Source organism: Clavelina lepadiformis, chromosome 6, assembly GCF_947623445.1.
Source record: "Clavelina lepadiformis chromosome 6, kaClaLepa1.1, whole genome shotgun sequence".
In the NCBI taxonomy this organism is placed as follows: domain Eukaryota; kingdom Metazoa; phylum Chordata; class Ascidiacea; order Aplousobranchia; family Clavelinidae; genus Clavelina; species Clavelina lepadiformis.
This window is the reverse complement of record NC_135245.1, coordinates 13,512,736-13,539,171: the sequence shown is the minus strand read 5'-3', so window position 1 is coordinate 13,539,171 and position 26,436 is coordinate 13,512,736. Positions and strand designations below refer to the sequence as shown.

Genomic DNA, 26,436 nt, shown 5'->3' with positions numbered 1-26,436 from the left:
TAAGGCTTCCTTTACACTTACAGCATATCAAACAGTTATGCTAATCTATTATTCAGTATGCATGTGATCAATGCTGCCGGTGGTTTCACAAATCATGCTCGGCCACCGAACCTGGAACAAACAAGTATTTTTGCAAACATTATTGTTGATGCAGATGTTGCACAAATTAAGTGATTTCATAAAATTGTTTCTTGTTCTAAACTGTTTGTGGTACAAAGATTGTAAGGCAGGCATTCACTGAAAATCATTTATTAAATTGAAGCATATCAACAGGAAAGGAATTTTAAAAGTACTTTTAAATAATTTTCTCAAAACAAAGACGTTTTTCTGTAAACGGGTCACCAAATGCCACAATTTATCTTGCCTTAATTCATGCAGCCAGGGAACTTCCAAGTTGAACTTATGTCATGTGAAAGATTTCACAATTCCAGAGGAAATGCGAAATGATCTGCAACAAAAATCCGAACGTACAGCAATGTAAGCTCAAATAATTCTACAATAGGAGTGCTAACTGAGCACATGCTGAAATGTCTTTGTAACGTCACGAATGGCAACCTGCTGGTTTTCATGAGCAACCTGCTATCCGTGACGTCACATGGTTGCCAGCACCCTGCTATCCGTGACGTCACGTGGTTGCCTATCGGTATACCACCCTGCTGTTCGTGACGTCGGTAGCCTTTATTTTTTATATTGTTTGTTTTTCGCCCTTGACTGTTGGGAGCGAAAAATGTATATAGGCTAGGCCTAGGCTGAAATGAGGATGTTGTTAGAAGCTGCCTATACAGCTATGCTGTTGCTGAGGCTGCAAGATTCGGAAAATCCGATATGTAGCTGTGATGCAGAGACACATTTAGTTGTGATGTTGTACATTGACAACTCAAGTCAATTGAAGCAGTCGTGCAAACAACCATAACTATACCGGTATGTCTGTATGACTGTATGTGATATGTTTGTTTAGATCAAGGGTGTCAAATTGAAATGTAGGATCGCATTTCAAATTTCAGGTAAGATGTAGGCCGCACCTACATTTCAGCTTTGCCAAGTCATTTCAAATAAATTGACCTTATTAGTTTGCGTAAATTGTCAAGCATGGCTAGGTGATTGTCGTCTTTGCTAACATCGGTATTGTCATAGTGACATAATCTTGTACGCCTGTTACCGAATATTTTTGCTTTCAATTGCTGTACATTAAAATTTTTGTTACATAGGTTTTCTGCTTTGTGAAATGCTTTAATATTTAAGAGAAATGGTGAAATTTAATTTGTCGGAAAGCTGTATTGAAACCTCCAAGGACAATGTGTTACAGTTTATATCGCAATTTCAATCCTGTCCACTTTGTCCTCCGACCTTTCTGATAAAGCAAATCTTGCAGAAACACTTTCTTTCCACTCATTTTCATCGGGCAGTAGACATGAATGTTTCCGGAAAAGCAGGTATATAATTCTTTATGTATATAACTTCACCATAATGCCGAAATATTCCAAACTTTGTGATTGCTTAATTATGTTATTTGTGGTGTGATTGAGATTTAATGATGTACGATGTGTGTTTGTATATTTCAGGAAGCAAATATTTAGGCATTTTGTACCCAAAATATCCCCGGAATTGGTAGCTTTTTGACGTTTACAATTTGCTTTCCCTACTTTAACAACCTGGCTCTGTCACTGTTCCCAAGTATGTTAGTATTCACACATTGCGATGAAAAATCAAAATACTACTAATTTCATATCCTTGGAAAAAATTATGCTAACTTGTCAAACATACCGGTATGTATTGGCTGAGAGGTTTTCTGATTAAACAGTAATTTTGTGTAACTAAGTGTAACATCGTGAGGAGCAAAAAAAAACTACAAGTTATCGAAGAATTGAGTTAATAAGCTCCCAAGCCTCAACCATTTTAGTAGCTATTTTTCATACTAATGAAAGCACTTCCATTTTTTGAACATCATAGTCATTGTTCAATCCAATGTGTTAAGTTGCAGACTGTAATTGTTGTGTATAATATAAGAATTTTCAATGTACATGTTTTTCCATTGCTGTTAACAGTTTTTTAGTTAGTTGTCTTCCTTGTTACATGAACTGCACGAACACAGAGAAACGAAGCCATTTTCACTGCTGCATGTGTCCAGCTGTCATAACATGACGTTTCAATTTTAAACGTCATCTAGGTAGGTTTTACTGTGTCATTTGCATCTTTCTGTTTCACTGTTATTCGTAAATACTAATTCTGTTTTCACTATTTAAAAGCACGAATCGGATGCAAAAGTGGTTGGAAAAAATTTAAATGTTTTTGACTTCTTTCAGGCTAACTCTATTTATTACAACATACATAATTACACTTTTTACTAGCACTAGTAATGTGTTAACTTAATTATAAGTAGTATATTTTATAGCTTTGTAACTATTTGTTTGTGTATTTTATATATGTTGAACGTTTTTCAGAATTATGCTCAACGGCTGGAAAACGATTGTTTTCAGGGGATGATAAGGTATCAGATGATGCAAGAAGTACAAAACTTTTGAAAAGTATGTCTGCTGTTGATAACCATTTTATTTGTTATCGCTACACAACTATAAATGTTCCTTACAGAATATGCAGTATGTACACTGTACAGGGTTCTATTAGGTTTATACTTACAAACTATTACAGAGTCCACTTCTATATGGAAATGGCTCATTCTGTGCATAATGTGAATATGTGAACATACTGCATACCCAATGTACATGAACATGACGTAATGCAACTTTAGTTATGATTGCATTTTAGTTGTGTGTATTGTGCATGTCTGACATCCTTGTGTTAATACTCGTATGCAATTCGCCTAGGACTGCAATTTTTGGTGATCCCCAGACTTGTCTCAATAACCAAATTATACTGTATTAAAGTTATTAATCACTACCATGTATCTTTAATATATAGCTGTTAAATACACAGTGTAAATGCTATTGACATTTGTTTTCGATACATAAATATTGTGACATAAAGTGAAAAAATACTTTTGGAGTAACATGGCAAAAATTAGTCATGTCCATAATTACGTTTGTAATGGTGGGGTGCAATAGCTGTGATCATTTCTTTTAAGGTATTCATTCTGTGGCATGGATATGGTTAATTTCATGTTTATTAGCCAATTATCCATTCATTTGGACAATGAAGAAATTAATGCAAATTGCATTAAAAAAAATTAAGACATCTTTTCCTGACATATATTATGACCAACATGGAAGGGTCATACCCTCAATGACAGGTATCATAAGGGTAGTTAATAGTTGTTGTAAACTGCACATTAACAGTTTAACTATCATGACCAAAATTTTGTAGGCCAATGCTATGATTGATCAGTCATTTATCACTGTGGTAAATGTCCATGAAAACCACTGGTTGTTGATGGTCAGTAAAATTTGATAAATATTGAAATGAGGAAACTTACTGGCTGACTGCTAACCAATTACAATTTTACTTTTCAGGTTAAAAGCAATGACACTAAAACTATTTACGTTTATGACTTGTTTGGAAAAGAACCAATGGAATATATTCTTCGAATAAAAAAACACTTTGGGTATCACTGTAGTTGTCATGTTAGCACCTGTTTCATAAATATAAATTTATCCAAAAAGTAATTCTATTTGTAAAACAATAGATCATTTTTTCGACACTATCGAAAAACAACATCTGAGTGGGGATACTGCTGCAGAAAGCGCAACGAACAAAAGGACTTTATGAATTGTGGCCCTCTTGCATTAATGGTAAAGTTTCAAAACACTGTTTTAGTTTTCTATAATCCACTTTGGATCCAGAATATTTTTAAACCATTAAGTTGTTGTAGGAAGCAGAACGTTATTTGTGCCAAAATTTGTTTGAAGACGCAGATTTCAAAGCGGATTCAACATCGTGTACTTTGTACAGAGAGAATTTTGGCAACTTATTGCTCAATATGACAGGTAAGCATTATTTCAAGTTCAAACAGCTAGGGTTTAATGGTGCTATTGCAGTGCTTTTCTCCTATTTTACATAGAATTAGAAATCATTGTACATAGTGTCGACCATTTTGACAAAATGCTAACGCAATAATGGAACATTCTTGTAATGTAGATAATTAGATACACCTGTGCTGAATTACAACAATAATATGGAAAGCATGGTTGTTGCTTAATGTGACATGTTTCAATTACATTATTAGATGAAAGTTGTTTGGAAAATTACTGTCTCATGTGTCATGATGCAAAACCACCAAAAGCATTTCATGGAGACAATAAATTGGGTAGGATTCCTATGAAGTATGACAGAAATGTGCCATTGGCGCATTTGTTTTTGAACAAGTTGTGTAATGTGACAGTGATAAGAATCCACTAAGCTAATGAAAGTGTGAAATTCAATTAATTACTTAATCATATCATGTAAATTATAAGAGCGATCAATTTTGCTATGAACATTAATTACTGCAAAGGTTACAGTTCTTGCATTTCCAGGTTTTTGAGGATAAATACATTGAGAGATGTGATTGCAAAAAAGTAATCCTGTGTGTTGTTTTCTAAGGTGTCCTGTGAAGAATGTAGAAGGTGGTACCATGAGATTTGTCTGAAAGGTTGCTGTTTAAAGAACACATTTACATGTCAGCATCACTAACAGAAAAGTTGATTCATATGCACATTTCATTGATTGTATTCTTTTTCTTTTTCGAAATCACTTTTAATAAACATCATCCACAGAAACCTAAGATAACCAGTTTATAAACGAGGCAAACAGGAAATAAAGTTGAAATATTTTACATGTATCGGAGGAAAAACTGTAAATACCGTTTGTGCTTGTAAAGTGCTCGTACTGAACAGAAAAATCCATTAAAATGAAATTGCATAGTTGATTGTTGTTCCAATGGAAGACTGCAAACAAACTTGGTACATTTCAATACAACACAGTGCGACAAAAGCACTAAACAACCCAGTACCTTTAAACTTTTGCCCAATGAATCGCTTCCATTTAATTTTGCTGCGTTTATCAGCCACTGAGGGGTGAGCGCTTAAATTGCCGGTTTTCGCAGCAAAAATAAAATTTTCCATAGTTGATGCTAAACCTTTAAGAACTTTATTCAAAATCATTCCAAGAAAAGATACGCACCCAAGAGGTTCATGAAAGGGAACCCAGATTTACAATAAATAAACAAGAAAAGCTGGTGCAAGTTATAATAAACAAACAAAGAATTAAGGCTTCAGTGAACGCACGATTTGTTGTCAAAAACTGTCATAGCCTACTTTCAAGTTGGGCCTACCGTCCGTACCTGCACATGTCCTACAGCAGGGGTGACGAACCTGCGGCCCGCCAAACAATTTTGTGCGGCCCACCAAACGATTTGACAAACGCCCATACATGCAAGGCATATAGGACTTATAGGAAATTTAGGGTTGCCATACCGTCCGGAAAATTCCGGACATGTCCGGAATTTAGGGTTAAATTTTGCGTCCGGGAGACCAGCAGTCTTGAACGAAGCGTCCGGTGAGACCAGCAGTCTTGAACTTTCTTTCACCTGTTTCTAATCTTTGCGCAATGCGATATCAAAAGCTGATAGCACAATTGAGTCGCAGCAGTATGTCTTCAATAGATTGCCGCACTCAATCGATGTATTTTTTGCGGCCGCGGGAGCAGCTAAAAATCTGCCAAATGAAGCGGTTGTGCTTGAATGCTAATTATTATGCAAAATGTTAAAAAAATTGTGCGGCCCGCTTGCTCAGCCGTAACTGACAAAGTGGCCCGCGTCATCGAATAGGTTCGTCACCCCTGTCCTACAGCCAAGGGGCAAAAATAAACAATACTACAAAATAAAGATACTATCAGCAAATCAATATGTGCTACAATATCAGTAGGCTACTTTGTTAATGTAAATTACACTTTGGGTACTTAAATGAATATAATAAATTCTTTCGTGCACTTTTTTTCTAATAAGAGTAGCAGAGTACTACTACTCCAGCAATGGGAGGGCTGCTGTTGGTTACGTCACGATGAGCAGCCTTGGTGTTACGTCATGAACAGCAGCCTGGCAATCATTGAGCAGAAACCAATAGCAGGTTGTAGCACTTGCTCTTTCGGTTACTACCCCGCCTCTAATTCTATTTTCATGTACTTCAATCACTTTCTATGCAAATCGCTATATTTAGCTCAACAAAGAGAATGGTGTAAGATGTGAGGATGCAAAATGATGAAATTAATTGAACTTAGGCATTTTTTCAAAAACACCAAAAACTAAAAGTACAGAAGTTTAACAATAAGTGTATCAAGTTTTTCTATAAATTTATTTGTGTTTTTGCATAACTCAATATCCCTGTGGCACTAAATTTCAAACTCCTGTGTAACTTGTGGGGTTTCATTTCTGTAAAATATGGTAATGTATGATAATTCACTGTAAAATATAAACTTAGTGACCCAGGACTTCATTGAAAATATGATCTATTCAATTTCAAACCAGGCTTTCAGGCATGACCTCTTTATTATCGACTAACGCTTTAGTTTAAACAAACCGTGACCTTTCCGGACTTCAATCTACAGAACTCATGACTTCTGTAATATCGACCCAGGCTTCAGTCTGTACAAGCCGTGACCTTAGCAATCTCGACCCAGGCTTCAGTCTACAGAACCCATAGCCTGTAATATCGACCTAGGCTTCAGTTTATAGGACCTATGACTTCTTTCAACTCGACCCAGGCTTCTCTGGTGACGCCTGTCTTTGCATCGTGGGTTGCTATAGTGGCCTGTAAGTTGTGGGTCATAAGCTGTGGTAGCACCAAAAACTTTATTTGGTGCTCACCGGGACGATTGCTTTTGCACACTGGAGATTTTGTCAAAACGTGGCATATTCTGCAGTCTGGTTTGTTGGTTATCAAGGGTAATGCGTTTCGTCGAGTACAGTTCTTGTTAATTGACCGTTTATATCTTCAGAAAAAAATGGGATACGTTCGTTATCGATGCCTGAATATGTTATCTGAAAAGTGATTGTTCATCACGACTCAAACGCTTCTTCTGGGCACATAGTCTACGTCATCTAAGTGCCAGGCTACATCTGTGCTACGTATTAATCTTATCGGCAAAAAATAAAACGCAAAGAATAAAGTAGTCCACTTACATTGTTGTGGTCATTTTTTCAGCTTATTAAACTATCTTTTTTATGTCTTCCATTAACAAATCTTGGTCATTTGCTTTCTTCTGCAGCGTTTGAAATTCATTTAGGTTTTTTGTGCGTGTGTTTTCTTAAGTACTTATTTTATCTGTTTCTGTTCCAATGATAGATGCAAAAGATTTTTCTAATTGCTTTGCCTAAGATCTTTTCTTTTGCTTTAATTATGCGTTGTCGCTTGGGTAGACTGTGTGATGGTGCAACTGGAGACAAACCAACTGAATGGAAAGTTGTATTCAGTGTTTTCTTAGCTGATTCACGATGAAGATTTAACTTTGTTTCGCTATCAGAAGTCGAGTATATGCTTGCAGAACTAGATGCAGAAGAGCAAGTCTCAGACTGATCAAGCAATTTGTTGTCGATTTTAAATCTTTTATAACAATTCACACAAACACGCCATCCAGGTTTCACACAGATCAGTAGTTTTTCAATCATTTTTGCCATTTCAAGAGTAATTAGAATGATACCTTTAACGTTTTTTGTATACGTTTTGTAGATATCACGACACATTTTAAACATGTACTCAAATCTTGGTCCCAGAAAGGTCTCCTTAGGGTGCATGCATATGTTGAAAACTTGTCCAGATTTATCTCTTAGACAAGTTCTCCATAGCAGTAGCTTTTGCTCTGTGGAAGACAAACTTTCAAAAGGAACTAGATCCATTTTTGCTGTGTAATAAGTTTTGTGACAATCTTCTTGCAATAAAATCCCAAAGCTACAACATTCCATTGTGATATGAAACAGGCCTATTGTTTAGCGGAATATCAATCGTAATATGTTAATCATAACATCTATGTAAACATAAGAATATTAATATAGTGATATGTAAAATTAATTTCAAAAACATAAATTGCATGTGCCGCCATTTGTTATTGTTGAATGATAGTCTCTGTTAATCCAAACTTGACATTGTAAAATGTAGTGCGGTTGTTCAAACTCATTTTTTTCTTTAAGCTCAAAAAACAAGTTCCCAATTTTTGGGTATATGAAAATATTTGAACCATACTACAAAAAACTTCAAAAATTCTGTTTCGGAGATCATTGCTACTTTGTTAATTGAGTCATGAACTTACCATTTGATCTTCACTCAAAAACCCTAATTTATTACATTAAGGAGATCTTTAAGGGACTTTTCAACTGCTGAAATGAATTCCCTGACCCCAAAAATGGTAAAAACGACATTTGTTTCATTATTCTACCTTCAGAAATAGAGATATTGAAGAAAATCACTAAGCGTGACCAGTGCTCACCAACCTAAGATCCCTCAAGTGGTGGAAATTTCAAATTGCCCCAACTCGAAAATGGCTTCAGATATTAAAAAGTTTTTTTTTTAATTCCAAATTTTGTAAAGCTCTACAACATACACAACCAATGTAAAGAAGTGAAATTACGACGCAAAGTGTGAATATTAATTCTAGCCCGATTTTTTTTTTCAAATTTAAGCCCAAACCGAATTACAACTTTGGTTCTCACTCAATGCAAGCTTCGTTTATTAAAAAACTGAGTTCTGAGATTTTTTTGTTAAAATATAAGTGTTCAAAAAAGCATTAAAATATTGTTGATGTAACTAATCGTGTAGCCTGCTATAGAATGTATCTTAAAACATCTTTAAAGAGTTTACCCTCCTAAATACTATTTTATGTTAACACTGGCGTATTTAGAGAAAGGCCATTGACCGTCACGATCCTAACTTTTTAAGCCTTTTTATATATTCAATCTTTTTAATGTAGTCCTCACGTCAAGCAATTGTCAATGTAATGGAACTTTTGAGGTGGTTGTACACTTCTGCTCTAGACTTCATTTAATAGGCCTTGGCTGCCTAGCGCACTTGCATTGTATTATTTGTTTTTCTCCACTAACTGTTCAGAGCGAAAGTTACGATGCTAACCTTTGTAGTTATAACACAATAAACACATGCTCATGACAATTAACAAGCAGTAAAAAAGTGGCAAAACCCAAGAGATTAAAATATGCAAGATAGCAATAATACAATTGTGCTATAAGATAGTATGTTAGCATGGCCACCAAACCCACAAAATAGTTTCTAAGTTTAACAAATTTACACCAAAAATTCAAACAACGAAACAAATATAGTATTGCAAAATGTAGATGACATGTTTCCTAACAAAAAAACACAGATATTAACAACCGAAATAAAATATACGAAGTAACATAGTTTGATTACATTGACAATGAATATCTTAAGTGCACAGCAAATACCGGTATATGGTTACAGAAAATCGCCCAAAAGAAACTCCATCCCAGGGACTGGAGCCCCATTACTGTGGCCAAAACAGGACATGATATTGAGGCCCGCAAGTGCAATAAAAGATGAAGAGTAAGAATCAGATTGAGTAGAATATTGCCATCAGGAAATCATGCCTCTACATTCCCTTGAACTAAGCTATTATATATATGAAGATAAAAGATACGTCGACTATGGTGTATACCAGGGATGGGTAAACTTGTTCAATGAAAGAGACACTTGCGGAAGACTACTAACACCAGAGAGCCGCAAAATCAGTAGTGTTTGTCAATTTGGTTATTATAATATAATATTATATAATTAGTAGTCAGTTTGGGATATTACTATTCAGCTAGAAGAGCCACAAAAAACATGTCAGCTAGCCGTAGTTTGCCCAGTTTTGGTGTATACACACTAGTAAGTAGCATGAACTACGTTACAATAACATATTACCATTTAAAAAAAGAAAAAAGCAACAGCTGTTGTTGTTTTGCCCAAAGAATGTCTTGTAGGAGATTTTTTATTTAGAATATCCAGAACCAGCAATGAGGAAGACTTGGTATGATGATCATGTAAAATTTTACTGGTGTTAATGAAAGTGACTTCATTGAATGAATGAAACACTCCAGGTGCATTAATGAACGCAATTATAAATCAATATGCACTTTGTATTGAATAAATCGTAGGCACAGTTGTTATGTATTTTCACGTGATTTAAAGATGTGTTTTATTGCATTGATTGCAGTATAGCAGATAGCTGTACAGGGGTTTGTTAAAGTATGAAAATGTGCACCTAACAGCGTGTAAGTGCACAATTATGTGTACCCTAAGATATTTTAAACACCAATGACCTTACTGAAGATGACCTATATATATCTATATAGCTAATGATTTATAAATCATGTTTTATCACTGTCAGTATGTCACCAATAGGCCTGTGTGCACACACGACGCAGTGGCTTATGAGTTGACTGTTGTTTTATTGTTGGTTTGCAGTGATGAAGATGCAATGGCTGATTTAGGTGGTATTATTAGAGTACGTTTACAATTTGAGATTGCCCCACCATTGCCTGTGTACCCAGTTGCAAAGAGTTTTATGTGTCTAATTCATATGCAGCAGTATAAATGTATATCTGATGTGGAGCGAATGATAGCAAAAAAGTTTGGATTTACAGAAAGTCAAAGTCTTTTTCTTTCCATAAAAGGCTGCTTACTATTATCTGATGATTCCACTGACATACTTCGAGATGATGATAAGATTACTGTTGTCATAAGTGATTCTTTCTCCTCAAACTTTATTAATAACTTATGTTTGTCTGGTAACAGTAAAAAAAGAAAAAGAAAAAGAAATGATGAACTAGAGACTGTATTAACACCCATCATAAGTGGTCAGAACAAAATGAAAAAACGGAAAAGAAAGAAGCGAAAGATTATTGAGAAATTGAAGAAATCTAGTATTAAACATCTGGCCTCTGCAAAAGATGAGGCCAACAAAAAGTGTGAGAACGGAACATATGGCAATGATCACTCTATTACGACAAATATGAAAACTGCGCGTAATGCCAATGAACAGCACATTGTATTGAATGAACAAGTTACAAAGATGTCTCCATTTATTCGTTTAGATCAGCTTCCTGCTAATTTTTATAAATCTTGTGGTAAGTCTATTGGTGTACATATTAATAACACAGATAATGGTCCTCATTCGAAGAAAAATGAAAAACATTTTGTTGACATAACAGATCATTCAAACAGTTTCTCTCATTGTCTTAAAAATGGGATGTCAAGTAAAAGTAACACTTCATCTAACAATACTGTTCAATGCACACTTTCAGTGAAAGAAGAACTGGTTTCATTTAGTGTGTGAGCTCATAAATGTCCATGTACAAAATAAAGCCTGTTGGTTGTTTAAAATGTGACTTTTGACTTGAATGATTCGGAATTACTGTATGTATAGCTCTTGACAAATGATATAGTAGTTATTTTCCTGACTCTAGTGCTGTTTTTGCAGTTGCTCGTTGTTCAAATTACATGCCATTTAAATTATGGGCTAGGAAATACTAAGCAAGGTTGGGATTATTCGATTATAGAATCGATTTTTCTAAGATTTCGGTCAATTATGATACTTTGAACGAATTGTGCGTTTGGACAAATATATCGATTAGTTTCCATACACAATTCATGGTTTGTATGATTACTTCTATAACGTTTTAACAGCGAATAAATAATTAATTAATCAAGTGAACCGGTATTTTCAACTGAAAACAGATTATATTATTATTCCATTAATATTGAAATACAACATGTACAATACAAAATTTAAGCTTTAACTATGACAGATTTTACATATGTCACACCTAGAAAGCTCTGTGCAGTATTTTAAAAATATTGTAGATAAACGTTCATAAACTCAAAACTGTGCTAAATCTAACAATTTTTCTGTTTTAATTTAATGGAGTGTATGTTGTCTTACATTTACTTTATTAAAATACATCAATGGTATAGTTTTGCAAAATTGGTTATGCTTGATTTATCATTCAGTCTGTTGTGTAAACTGTCATATTTTTTGGGGTATAAATTTTAATTTGCTGTAACAAATAATCACCAAAAGTACTGGGCTAGATAGCTAATAAAATACTAGGCTGCTATCAGGGGCGGATGTAGTAAATTTTCAAGGAGGTTGTCCTGTTTGTTTCAACTTTTGAAAATGAGTGTTCCCATTAATACTGCGTTGTTTAGCGAGCTAAAATATTTGCGCTTTTTTGAAAAAACTAGATCGGTCTTAGTCTAGCTCACTCTCAACTGTTCGCTTTCCTTGTTAAATTGCCCAAAGTATAAGACTACATGCAAATTTAGAAGCATTGGTGGTGATCACCAGGGGTAATGCGTTTCATTGACCACGGTTATACTTCTGCAGAAAAATGGAATGCGCTCGTTAATGATGCCTGGATATGATATCTGTAACATGATATATGATATCTGATATATATGTAACAAGCGATTGTTACATCAGAACTCAAATGCTGCTTCAGTGCACACAAGGGCACTTAAGTGCAAGGTTATATCTGTATTGTGCCATAACCTTTGATACAACATGTTTAAAAAAAAGCAAAAAATTAGGAAGTGCATGTTTATTAAGATTTGATCAGTTTTTACCTATCTGTGTTGTTTAACCATATTTAGCTTAGCCATGACAACATAAAATTGTAACAGTGATGCCAACTGTGTTGCCATTCTCGTTTGTTAACCCAATTAAAACGTTCCTTGTTACAGTAAACAATACGCCTCAGATGAGTTTTGTTCGTTTTTAATGGTTAATAAAAGAAGGGATACCATCAAGCAAACTTTTGCGCAGGTATTTGCCACCTGTCAATCCATCGCGGGTAGCGAGCCAGATTTTCAGGTTAATCAAATTACCTGGGTGCATGTAGAATTATTATGTACATGACAATACCAAAACAATGTAATTGCAATAAGAATAACGAGTGCAGAAATAAATATATTTTTTTATTTATTGGATGAAATGAAATAACCATAAACTGAATGGCAAAAGGTAACCTGTCGCATCCGGTTTTATTTTGTCTATTTTGCTTCGCTTTTAATGACACTATAATTTAGCACAATTACAAACTTTCATGCTGCCTGGTATCTTCGAGTTTAGCAAGCACATTATAATCTTGCCCTAGAACAGTTTTCCACAGTCGTTATTGCATTTGGCGTTTGTAAGGAACAGCATTGAGAGATGGATTTTTTTAACGTTAGATCAGTATTGAATAATAATGCGCACCTTGTTTTTGTGTTGGAATTTTGAACAAAGTTAGTTACTACCAAATTCGAATGTGATCCAACCAGTCAAACAAAATAATATCACCATGTCTGTTGTTGTTAGCCACAGTGAACACTGGATGTGCTAGTAATTGAAATATATCAATCGAGTTATCCAACGTAACACTGCTAACAACCTTACCTGCGAAAATGAACATCTCGTGCACAACACATGCCAATGAGTTAGAGAGTGGAGAAAGAAAGAGAAGTTAGCCAAAGAAAAGTGCAATGGAAAAAAGGAACATTATTTCATTGCAAGGTTCAAAATTAATGCGATTTTTCACATGTGTGTTGTAAAGCTGTGTGAAAGCAAAGAATGTTTTTCGAGACGCGAATGAACACAGATACATTAAGAACAAAATTTCCAACCTAGAGTTTTGGCGATGTGACTTAAGTTTTGACTCCTGAAGAGTTTGTTAATCTCTGTTTTAAAGCGCTTGGACTTCGTTTGCAACACTGGCAATTACATAAGTTACTGAATACAAATATTTTGTAATTAAAAGCTGTTCAAAAAATTTTGTTTTAGTTAATCCAAACCTGACATATATTTAGTGCATTTATTCTGATGAAGGTATATACGTAGATATTAAGCTATACAGCTCACTTTTGGCAATGATTTGTTTACTTTTTTATATAATCTATCTTTTTGCTGTACTAATCATATTGGGCTTTGTGTATTGCCGCTTCTGTTTAACTGTATATAATATCATAGTTACAAAACTACCAATGTAACATGATTTATCAAATTAATTCCATATCTTTAGTCAAACATGAGTTTGTTTTATTCTATTTTGATCCAAGTATCATTCTGCTTAAGCTTGAAAAAGTGGTTATCTACTATGCTGCCTTTATTGGTAAAATTTATTTTAATATAATCACAAGATTTCTTTTTCTTTAAATTTTACAGATGATATCAATAATTTTCTGTATACTTGCTCTTGCTTTGGCTGTGTATGCTATTGTTAAATGGCAACATGGTCACAAATCAGATCCAGATTTTTTATCTCAATTCTTTCCTGACAAGAGCTGGAGTTTGGGTGATGATGGTGAGAGTAATACTGAAGTGATAAATTTCAAGATAAATATATCCAATGCAAAACTTGATGACTTGAGATCACGCTTGGATTTAACTAAGTATGGAGGGATATAGATACTTGGCCACTAAGTGCCTGATATGTTGAATTTATATGTCTGGCTGATTTTGGCACTTATATTTTCATGGTGCTTGGTTTGCAGATACCCAGTTGCGTCATTCTCAACTTCTAAATTCAATTATGGAATTAGGGATGATTACATACGAAAGCTGACAGAATACTGGAAAAATGAATACTCATGGAAGAAACAAGAACAGATGATGAACAAATATAGTCATTATAAAACTATGATTGAAGGTCTTAATATTCACTTTATTCATTGTCGACCTAAAAAAGTACAAGAAGAGGTAGGTTAAATACCAAATATGAAAGATTTACATTACTCACAGATTACAGTATGTGTTCATGTTTACTTATAAATAGGGCGATTATTTTTTGACCTAAAAATTGAAAAATTTGACATTAAAGAACTTTTTTTGACAAATTTTGACGTATGAAGAAATCAAGTAGTTAAATTACGCATTATTGTACAAAAAGTTAAAATTTATTGTAATAAAGAAGGGCAAAAATCTGAACACAGACCTAGCCTATTCTGAAAAGGGAAATGAGCTAATTACAAATCACTGCGAAAAAAATGCAACTAAAACACAACAAAAACTGTTCAATACATTTGCCTAAGCACTCTAAACTTCTTAACCTGGGGTCCAAGAAGATGCATTAAGGGGTCCACGAATTTTCCTCTGTCCATGATTCCACTTCATCAGGCCACAACGGCAGCGAAACATGCACCTCGAATAATTGCAACCTCGTTTGAGCAATTGCGAAACCGCCTTTGTGATGCAATAATACATAATGGCTACTCTACTATTGCAAGTCTGGCATTGTAGTATTCAACATTTGCAACGTGTTTCTTGCAAAGGGGTCCATAGCTTTTCAAAGAATGTTTTAGGGGTTCGTGATCCAAAAAAGGTTAAGAAACACTGCTCTAAACTAAAGATACATGATGTATCTAAAGCAAAACCGAAGCAAGAGCTGATTCACAATAAGTTGACAATGGGCCATTTACAACAGTATAAAGTAGGCTACAAGGTGTACAATGTAAAATGACAAGTTCACCTACAATGCAACCTCTACGGCACCACGACAATGCAGTTTTTAAACAATTTTCACTTGGTAAAAAATTTTGACTTTTTAAACAATTTTGACAATTTTTGAGTTAAAGCTGTAAATTTGACAAATTTTTGACTTATCGCCCTACTTATAAATTATATCAAGATCAAGGGTCTATTGAATTCAATGGCAAATATGAGGACAGCAACGCTTAGGTGGCACTACACTATTTGCTGCCTAATTTCTCATTAATAATCATTTGACATTTTAGAGGAAAACTCCTGACTTGTGATATGTCAGTGCCAGTATTTTTATTGTTTTTTCTTTGAAAGCAAGTCATCACATTTAGGCATTTAGGCTTTCTAAATTTCATTAATTGCCAATACTTTGTAGCCATGCAAATTTTAGGCAGCTTGTACTTGCACCGGCTTTGAAGATTTATTAAATCATTGGAATCCCAATTTTACGAAACCTACACATAGAGATATACTTGCCCTTTTTCATAGTACCACCAACTTTTGGTTTGATCTTTATTTTCTATCATGATAGAGATGTGCCGCAAGAAAAATTATTTGGACTCTTGCAAACACCATATTACCATAGGTTGACAATGGACTAAAACTGAATCTATTCAAATCATCACCAAAATTTCATGAATATGTCGGTCAATTAGGCCCTTGACGTAATCGATAAAATTAGCTTTTTTACCAAAAAATATGAGTGACAGATTACAGCTTTAATACAGTCAACTGTCAGTCAACTTCTTAAAAGAGGTCAGAAATCACTCTGCTACCTCTTTGCAATCACTGGGAGACTGGTTGAAATTTGTCACAAATTACTAATAGGAAGATCTGGGAGCACTGTGGTCTTTGAGCTTTAAACTATCGAATTATATTGTCCTATGTCTAACTATAATTACAGACCTGGATATTGCACAATTTTATTGAAAAACTGGAGGCTTATTATTGCGTCATAAGGTCAATGTTCCAATTGTGTTCTTTAGAAATTCCTAATTACAGTGCTGCATCACGGCAATAAATATGCATAACAGTGATTCTACTAACTTAATTTAAGCACTTATTGCCGGGGTTCTTTGTCTTAACATGGTGTAAAAAGACTAATGCAGTTATTTAAGGAGATGTTACTTAAAATGCGGCAATGATTGGGCACTATACAAAAATTAAAATAATCAGGTATCATTAAAAAGCTTTTCACAGTGAAGTTGAATGTGTCAGGTGACCCACTTCATGAAAAAAAGCAAAAATTGACCACTGGGACACTTACTCTGCAGGCACTTGCAACTATGCTCAGTTTAAATTGTCCAAATAAGATGTTTATTCAGTATAAATTCGAAATGTATGTACAATAGCATTATTACTATGCACCACATATTCTTAAATATAAACCGGAGCCATTTTTGTGTCCGCCAACAAACTTTCTTCAATCGAAAGAAGTCTGTCAATGAAATCTCTTAATGTTTCTGGATTTATAAATAGACATCTTGCACAGTTATGTCCATTGGGCAAATTTGGAGTAATGTCTCCAGACACATGAACATGAAGTTTCAAAAACAGTTCGGATTTTCGTATTTTTCCAAAGCCTGCTGTAGCGAAATAAAATATGTTCCATCGGAACCCTGTCTCATTTTGCTAAACTTTGCTCTAAAGGTTCTGTTGTGAAATTTCCAAGCCCAATATATTCATGATGGAGAGAAAGTAAATGCTTCACCAAGTGAACCAAACTGAAACAAATTTGAGCTAAATTAACAGAAATATTCCGTGTTAGCATTTTTGTTCGAGGCCCCGCAGCAGCTAGAGACATAAAATTAGCAAGTTCCCCTACTTTGATTAAAGACTGCAAATTAGCACCACTAGCAGCTTTTATAACAGCACGCCGGGTACCATTCAGGAGAACACTTTCCAAAGGACCACGGACAATTTTCCAAAATTCCACAAACATTTGAATAAACTTAACTGTACCTTCAACATCATGACATATATTTGGATGCGTTTTAAGAGTGGATACTGTCTCATCACAGAATACGTTAAAACAGGTTGAAACTTTTTGATATGGTTTTTGTGCCACAAAAATGTCACTGAGTTTGGAGAGTTAAGTTTTTCTTTTTCAAGGCACTGCAGCATTTTAATATCTGACCATTTAGCAGGGAAACTGTGCCAGGATATTGTATATTGCAGTTCTTGTGTCTTCTTTGTAATCCAGTTACCTATTCTATAGCGTTGTGCGATGTTCAGGTCTGTAATTACAGTAAGCCATGTTTTGTCCCAAAATGCATTTCAAAACACGAACATGAAGGATAGAAAGTTAAAAACCATGACTTAAGATATTGGATAATTGCTACACAGACAACCCGACGTTTTGGGAGAGATTAAGTGCATTCCAGCTTTTGCAATGTTTCAAAACCGGGTCAAGACCTTGCATGCATATAGAAGAGATAATTGTAATTGTGTCATTAAGTAAATAAAGTTCTGCGGGTTTTAATTTTGTCGCAAGCAATATGTGGAAAGACATAACTTCAGTGTTAAGAACATTTTTAGTTCTTAATTGAATGTGAACAAATAAGACAATGTATAATATGATAATTTTCTTGGCCAAAATACCGAACTTGCGTTTCTTAGAATCTTATTTATAATATTTGGAAGCAATAGCTCCCTATCTGTTTACCACGAGTATTTTAATGAAAGTAGTGTGGAAAATGATAGTGCAACATGTTCAGTAATAACAGTACTGTTATTATAGTATAGTTATTAAGTATAATTATACCTTTTTCTAAAATTGAAATTTTAGACTGTAGCCTAAGATTGATGTTTTTTTATTTCTGTATGTAGAAAAAAGTTATCTTATTAATACATGGGTGGCCTGGCTCATTTGTGGAATATCTTGAAACATTAGATAGGTTCACCACACCTACTTCCAATGGAGGAAATGAAACAGATGCTTTTACTGTGGTGTGCCCTTCCATACCAGGATTTGGTTTTTCTGATCCTCCTCAAAAAGAAGGTGTGGTATTCATTGTTCTAATTCTTTTTTGAAAGATATTCCTGTTTCAGAAATAGATTTAAAAGCTCACTTTTCATAAAAGGGGTTTTTAAATTTTACTTTCTGGTGTTAGTGGAAAGAATAAGTGACTTATTTTTTCCAAGTTGATACTACCTTGAAGTTTGGCAAAAATAATCTCATAGATGTTAGCTTCAAAATTTAATATGGCCTTAATGTTATAGTCGCCTTTTTGATAAAATGAGTGACATCGTGTAATATGCTTATTACCCTATTGCTCAAGTTTAGTTGAACTAAATTTTCGTTGTAAATTTTATGATAATTTGCACTAGCTTTTTCATAGAAATTTCTGAATTTTAGACGGAATTTTTGTCAATGAAATCACACAGTGTTTCTTGTTGTATAAATAGACATTTTGTGCAGTTATGTCCAGTGTGCAAATTTGGGATAACGTCTCCAGACATATGAGCACAAAGTTTCAAAAACTGTTTGGTTTTCATATTTTTTTTAAAGTCTGCTGCTTACCAAAATAAAGTACGTTTCACCGGAGCTCTGTCTCAGTTTGCTAAATTCTTTCTTTAAAGGATCTGTTGTGAAATTTCCCAGCCAATATATTCATGATGGGGAGAAAGTAAATGCTTCGCCAAGTCAACCAAACTGAAACAAATTTGAGCTAATTTAACAGAACTATCCACAAACGTTTGAATAAACTTAGCTGTACCTTCAACATCATAACATATATTTGGAAGCGTTTTAAAAGTGGATACTGTTTCATCATAGATTACTTTCAAACAGGTTGAAACTTTTTGACACTATAGGTTTTATGTCATAGAGATTGACAAGTTTTCCTTTTCAAGGCGCTGCAGCATTTTAGTATCTGACCAGTTAGTGGTGAAATTGTGCCAGGATATTGTATATTGCAGTTCTTGCGTCTTCATAATCCAGTTACTGCGAATACATTTTAGTAAATGCATATTATCACACAACAAAAAGATGTTGTCTTTTGTTTTTCATGGTGTATCAACAAGAGTATCAAAGTGTCTATAGAATAGCTGATTTACTCTGTTGCCATCACAGCTTATTGCAATAAGATTTCCATGGAAATTTTTGAATTTTTATTTTTTTCTGATTCTTTTTCACTTTTGAACATAAGTAGACTTAGTGGCATAATTTAGCAGTTGTAGCTAACTAGTCGGTCAAACAAGGTAAAGAAATACAGGTAAGAAATGTGGTCGGAATAATTTGTGAAAACATTGACAAATGGCTTTAGGACTAGTTTGCCTCAGGAGCCCAATGCTCTGACAAACTGGGGTAAATGTATCATTTGCAAAGGAAATTTGACTATCCAAACGATTCGTGGCAAGTCATCTTGCAGGTTGAGAGCTGTACAACGTCAACATTTTTACTAACATTGTGTCTTTTGACTAAATGATTTTGTGTTAAGTTTGTTATACTGGAATGTTTGGTAGTCAGATGTAACTGCACCCAAAATAGTGGTGCAATATTGTACATGTAAATTATCGACTTCGACAGATTCATGATACAAACCACCACATGGAACATATATGACTTGTTTGCAAGTTAGAAAGTGCCTGAATGTTGTGCACTTCCGTACAAGTTAAACTTCAAAACACAGATCTTCATGTATTAAAACTTTATTTATTGTCTTTGTTATAGGTTTCAATGGTTTTGAGTGTGCTCGGGTTTTTCACAAATTGATGCTGCGGCTTGGATACGTAAACTATTATGTAGCTGGTGGTGACTGGGGTTCCTTAATAAGTCGTTGTATGTCTCTCATGTATCCAAGGTTAGAAGAGAATTTTTTTATGAAAAATTATGTCTAATTATTAAAACAAATATTGAATTGAATTGTAAATCTGGGCTAACATATTGTATATGGTTAGTGTTGTTTATTAGCTTTCTTAGCAAAAATTTACTTTCAAACAACTTTACTTCATAGCTGTGTGAATGGATGCTACACTACAATGTTAACTGGCTCAACTGGTGGTATAGAGATGCTGTATTTAGTCATTTCTGCTTATATACCAACGTTTTTCTATAATAAGATGGAGTCCAAGGTACTTTTTCCCTTGAAAGCTTTACTTACCAATTCACTTCTAGAAACTGGTTATTTTCATCTTCAAGCAACGAAACCAGACACAGTAGGTATATAAACCTTGTTTGTCCTTATCTCCATTTAAACCGTATTAAGCTATCTTTTACAATACAATATTGCTGTTCAATATGCAGAATCTATTGCAATATACAAGAATTGTGAAAGAAGTTTAGATTACTTCCGATTAATATAATATACCTAAATCCTAAATCAGTCACAGTTAAGTTTTCATGTTAACAGTCTAAGGGAAATGTATGTGTCTTCAGTTTCTGTATGCAATAACCTTCACTTTAATTCACCAGGTATTTTGAAGGAATATTGTTTCCTTTTGAAACAGTTACTGACTTACTGTAAGGTTGGGGCACGCAAAGTCAAAATGTTTAGTGGCAGTTTCAAAACTAATGGTTTAAAAAGTGTCACTGAGGCGTGCTGATGTAACACACTAGTTCAATGCTTCACAAACAGTTTTTCGGTCCTTGACCAGTCTCACAGTTAAGGCTGACATAATTGAATGTAATTATGTGAAATGGTTGGCGGTTCATTCATTCAGGTTTCCCAGTTTGCACCATATATTTAACTCTTTAGGTATCCCTGCACTAATTAGTGACGCTAATATGGAACACAATTATATTCGAAATTACTGAATCCTTTCATTGACAAGTCTGACAAAATTGGTTATATCGCTAGCCGCATTGTAACGTAAATTCACTATAGCACTGCAGACCGTAAAATTGGTCTCATGGACTGCAGGTTGAGAACCCCCTACCATGAGGCATGGTTTTTCACGTCAATTCTGATGAGTTTTCTAAGTTGTTTAGATTACAACAACTTTTAACATTACTTTTTCAGCAATGTGAGTTTCCCAATCTTTCCCAATCCCAACCCTGATCCTTCAGAAGTGTCCATTGTTTTGATTCAAAACTGCAATTATGTTTATTAATTAGAAGGAAAAGTTTCTGTTTAACACATTTTAAAGTTCTACAATTTAAAAATCCAAGGAATAAGATACTAGTGAGAGTTAGAGAAACTTCCTGTTGTGTTTTTGATGTATGTTAATGTTGAAATAGTATTGGTACGTGTAGCTCAAGCTGGTCATTGACAAGTAGATTCTGGTTTTGTATGGCTTGCTTGAAACCTGATTATTAATTTCTGATAATCGATACCTGATAATTAATTTTACTTTGTACTTATAAAAACATTGAAATATTGACCACATTTCTGATATTTTCAAACAAATCTAACACAGGTTAAATTGTTTTTATAATTCCTTGTTTAGTTTTATAAATTATATAACTTCATTTTATATGTCTTACACAGTCGACCCCACCAAATCAAACCATGTTTAATCAGACCATTTTCCACAGGTCCCGAATCCTTTTTTCTGTACAGTTTTTCCTACTTAGTTGAGCCAACACCTTGCTTAAATGGACCACCATCTACTTTTATGTTTTAACATTTTCTGCATTTTGTACATTTTTGATGTAATTCTGAAATACTGAAGATGTATCAAGAGTTTATGTAGGCAAAGTACTCACTAAACCATTTTGAAGTAGAGTCATCTAATAAAAAATTTTTATGATGCAGCATCGAATACAGTACTGTATTTTTTATTTTTAATATTGTTTTAGTTGTGTTTATAGTCTTTCAGTTGCAAATTTTTAGACCATTTTTATAAACAATAAAAAAACAAAAGTTCATAAAAATTTTTTCTCCTCGCTTATTGTGACTAATTTACCTTGGTCCCATTGTGGTCCCGTTAAGCAGGTTTGACTATAGTTTAAAAAAGTTAAAACTGTTTCTTCCATGTTTATCAAATGAATTACTTCATATTTAGGGTTTGCATTATCTGATTCTCCCGTTGGAATGGCAGCATACATAATTGAGAAATTCTCTACTTGGACTGATCTCAATGGAAGGTATTACAAGTCGTTTTTATTGCAAAACCTTGACTTAGCGACCCTACACACATTGTATTTCTCATTAAATGAATTAGCTGTACAATCGAAGACGACTGCAGAAAAATTTGCACCTTTTTTCCAATTTACTAAATGCGAAGAACGGTTTGGTTGCCAGTTCCTCCATTTTACTTTGCTCTAAACCAGCGGTTCCCAAACTTTTTTGAGCGCGACTCAAATCCGAGTTTGGTAAACATCTCGCAGCCCAAGCTTCAAAGTGCGTATTTTAACACCAAAAAATTAACAAATGTATGGATGATTTTTTTGCAGTAACTAAGTTGTTAAGTTCGTTTACAATGTCAGCAATCTACTGTTTTCCCAAGTACCTAAGGGCCTACGCTACTGACTGACACAGACAAGTTGTGGTAATTTGATCCACTCACTATGAAGTGATGTATTTTATTACAAACATAGGTTTGCATCGCCTTAGTGCGACCCATTTTTTGACCCTTTGCAGCCCTTGTTTGGGTCGCATCACTGCTCTAAACCTTGTAGTTAAGCCTGAATTGGTATTAAATTCTGCTATCTGGTGAACATTGTTAACAGGCGTTAACGTTGAACTTACTCTGTTTAATTTGCACTTATTAAACTTAAAATCTGGAATTAAAAATAAGTAGTTTTCAATTCCAAATTAGCACAGCTTAATGAACATAACACAACCTGTTGAATGCTCAATTATGTACTATCCTGCCCATGCATTGTACTCTCTTAATCCATTAGTGACAAAAAGCATCAGACTCAACTAAACCATTTTAATACACTCATATTGCCGTTGATTGTGACAAATCTAAACTTTCAAGTCATAACATCCGGTATGGTATCACAATCTTTATCCTCAGACTGAGGAAAATCTTTGAACTACTTTAACTCAGTGACATTTCCTTCAACACTCGAGCCTTGCTTACCAAACTTGTCTTGGTGCAAATTTTGACAGATACACCTTTTATATTTGTTTTTCTGATTTTTATATTGTCAGAATTTGAAACTGTTTATGAGGAATCAAGAGCAACCAATGCTCAAACCTTGCTATTGTAATGGTAACTCAACTTGAAACCGAGCTCAGTTCGTATTTTTACAAGTAAAGTTCTCAAGCCAGTAGGCGACTAATCTTTGCAATTATTAGACTGCTATAAAAAGATTGGTTGTGTTTCATAGCAATATCACTTTCAACTAATATATTTTAGCTATAAAAGTTCTTCATTGCACTGTTGTTAGCAACGCAGTGTGTGTTGTGATAATATTATACCTTGTTTTTTTTGTGAGCAAAATCTTCTTGTTCTTGTAAATTTTACAAATTGGTATCGAAATTATTACTTTTTGTGATTATTGAAAATGTTAAATTTTTGAAATTGATCTGTAGCTAATTTAACCTTTTGCATGGCAGACAGGCAGATGACGGATTGCTTCAAAACAATTGGACCTTTGATCAACTTTTAAATAACGTCATGATCTACTGGTGGTCTGAAAATATTACGTCATCATTACGATTTTACAAGGAGAATTCTGGCAATCGAAAGCTCCAACCAGGGTTCAGGTATGGTTCATTCAAAAACAAAACAATTTATGTCAAGTGTAATTTTTTAATTCAAATGATGAAATGTTTATCAACGTTAATTTTTCATTTCTCGTCATAATTTACATATTACTTTATCGTGATTTTGTATGATAACTAAAATTTCTTACAACAAATGAGGTTGATACACTCTCCTGTACATTTATTTTTAATTATTTTACTCATACATAGAATGTAGCAAGGGGTTTGAACTATACTGAGCAGAAATCCTATTGATGTCTTTATCGATATTCCCAGGTTAAAGGTCCATGTGCCTGCTGGGTATGGATGGTATCCAAATGAATTTATACCGACCTGCAAGAGATGGGTCGAAAATAATTTTTCTAATCTTATTCATTTCACTTACATGAAAAAGGGTGGCCATTTTAATGCCTTCGAGGTACCAGATATGTTTGTTGAGGATGTAAGGGTTTTTGTAAGGAAAGTTGAGGTAAATACTGAAAGAGCTAGTTGCTGTTATTTTATCATTCTTTTATTATTTAGCTATTTTAAATATTGCATTAAATATTTGTCTTTTAAATTTTCTTCTAAAATTTATGCTTTATTGTTGCTCTTCAACATTTTTGAATATTGCTAAATTGTGTTCACTTTAGGCTCTTCGCAGTGAACAGCTTTCCTCCAACCTCTACAAAACAAAGCCAGTAAAATCGTCTCATCTTGATAGATATAAAACCTAAATAAAACTGTCTGCTTCACCAAATTGTTTCCCTTCATGGGCTAGTTTGCATATGACGTGTGTTGGTGTTAATCAAACATTGTAGCCAAAGTGTTTGCAAATTAATTTAATGCAGTTTATGACCGTACATTTTTGACTTTGTCATTGTATGTATTGCCATGGTGTACATTTTGGCCCTCTAGGGCTTCCCACACTTTCCCGCCATAGTTGTGGTTAATTTATCTATGTTGCATTCACTACCTTCTACGTCCCTACATTTCCCGTCAAACACGAACTACAGTGAGACTTGTTTTGTGTAATTGTTGATTTAGATATTTGTTCCATATTCGATCGACTTTGAGCTCAATTATTCCACTTTGCCCAGTTAGGTTTGCGCTCTAGCTTTTATGTTCTGAATAGGTATGCAAGCAATTGACAACACTTAAAGAAATCTTGTATTTTTTTAATTTAACTTGAGATGTGCTGTTTTTTATGTTATTCGTCGTGCTGATTTCAAATGTACTAACACAGTAAGCATAGAAAGTCAAGATTTTGCTTTACGACCGCTGACATTAATGCTCCACTTACAAAAAGCGAGACTGAAAGAGTGCTTCTGTCTTTAAACTTAACTTTTACTGACTGGATGTTATACAGGCGTCTAACATTTAAGTTTGCGAATTCTTTTAAAAAATGGTTTAACAAATCTGAGGGCAGTATGGTTGATACTGTTTTTGGCTTGGGAATTATCCAAGCAACTGGCGCTTGAAAAGTCTCCAGTAGACTTTAGATATTAGCTATAGACTAGAACAAAGATTACTAAACATTTTGATTTTGTTGCAAAATCGATGACCTTCATTTATGGAAGTTAGAATTTTACTGTATGAGATTTGCGGTTTTTCGACATTTTAGTTAATTCGTGTGCGAATTTAAGTAAGCCCTAAGCGTGATTTTTCGATTAATCGCTTCTTCGTAATTTCACTACGTAATAAAAGACACTAAAAATGGAAGTTGTTTTTACGCTTTCATGCTTCTGTAAAGTACTTCCAAGAAAATCGTGTTGAAAGTTCATTTTGTTTTTCAATGTGAGATGAAGGTTTGTTATGCACTGTGTGTCTGCAATTTTCGCTTAACCTATTGTCTCTGTTTATTTACGAAACTGTGGCGTTTGTGAACGCTAGACAACCACACCATACATGAAAATGTCTAAATGCCACTGCGATTTTTATTATTTGCTCGTTTTATTGGCCAGTGTAACTGAAGTGACAGCAAGGACATTCACTGACCATGCTGTCTTTTGACCCTCTGAGCGCTTCTACTGATGAAACCGTCACAAACGGTCGCAACCGTCGCATATGTTTTGAACAAGCTCAGTCGTCAAATACATGCTCTATATTCTATAGCTTGTATTCTAAGTTTGACATTCTTGAGACAATTAAATAGTGCTTCCTGGGAAGAATACCTTCCTTTTTGATAAGGGATTCACAGCCAGTTATTAGAAGTACTTTTATAAACTTTTAATGTAAAAAGCCCGCAAAGCTTTGGTTGGCTTCCAGTTCCAAATTTAATATTTCCACGTTCTTGTAGGCCCATTGAGAATGAGCCTTGCGTTTTCAACGTATCGCCTTAAGTTTAGACAAGGCAGTGTTTTTCGATATATTCCGCTTGCACGATTTTGAGATCAAAAAT

The 26,436-nt window shown here is 34.3% G+C and overlaps 4 protein-coding genes across 11 annotated transcripts; 3 read left to right on the top strand and 1 right to left on the bottom strand.

Annotated features, from left to right (window-relative positions):
- Positions 1–290: 290 nt before the first annotated feature.
- On the top strand, positions 291–26,147 carry LOC143462599 (epoxide hydrolase 1-like). Its single transcript, XM_076960827.1, has 10 exons — positions 291–477; positions 14,140–14,366; positions 14,469–14,673; positions 18,283–18,454; positions 20,129–20,258; positions 20,412–20,617; positions 22,402–22,483; positions 23,907–24,056; positions 24,333–24,525; positions 24,689–26,147. The coding sequence occupies exons 2-10, from the start codon at positions 14,140–14,142 to the stop codon at positions 24,770–24,772; spliced, it is 1,449 nt and encodes a 482-aa protein (XP_076816942.1). The 5' UTR covers positions 291–477; the 3' UTR covers positions 24,773–26,147.
- Positions 729–4,712, top strand: LOC143462326 (uncharacterized). 8 transcript variants are annotated; one of them, XM_076960449.1, is made up of 11 exons: positions 944–1,433; positions 1,563–1,674; positions 2,093–2,167; positions 2,442–2,525; positions 3,083–3,247; positions 3,322–3,390; positions 3,468–3,559; positions 3,641–3,746; positions 3,827–3,941; positions 4,181–4,261; positions 4,537–4,712. In XM_076960449.1, exons 6-11 carry the CDS (start codon positions 3,331–3,333, stop codon positions 4,545–4,547), a joined length of 465 nt encoding a protein of 154 aa, XP_076816564.1. In that variant the 5' UTR covers positions 944–1,433; positions 1,563–1,674; positions 2,093–2,167; positions 2,442–2,525; positions 3,083–3,247; positions 3,322–3,330; the 3' UTR covers positions 4,548–4,712. The 8 variants fall into 8 exon arrangements, with proteins under 8 accessions (XP_076816561.1, XP_076816562.1, XP_076816567.1 ...); XM_076960446.1 differs by having other exon boundaries at positions 729–1,004; positions 1,209–2,167; XM_076960447.1 differs by adding an exon at positions 731–921 and having other exon boundaries at positions 1,209–2,167.
- On the bottom strand, positions 4,647–5,287 carry LOC143462328 (uncharacterized). The gene is made up of 2 exons (XM_076960453.1): positions 4,946–5,287; positions 4,647–4,880 (listed from the first exon to the last, which is right to left on the bottom strand). Exons 1-2 carry the CDS (start codon positions 5,094–5,096, stop codon positions 4,714–4,716), a joined length of 318 nt encoding a protein of 105 aa, XP_076816568.1. The 5' UTR covers positions 5,097–5,287; the 3' UTR covers positions 4,647–4,713.
- On the top strand, positions 6,106–11,909 carry LOC143462600 (uncharacterized). Its single transcript, XM_076960828.1, has one exon. The coding sequence runs from the start codon at positions 10,309–10,311 to the stop codon at positions 11,272–11,274; it is 966 nt and encodes a 321-aa protein (XP_076816943.1). The 5' UTR covers positions 6,106–10,308; the 3' UTR covers positions 11,275–11,909.
- Positions 26,148–26,436: the final 289 nt, after the last annotated feature.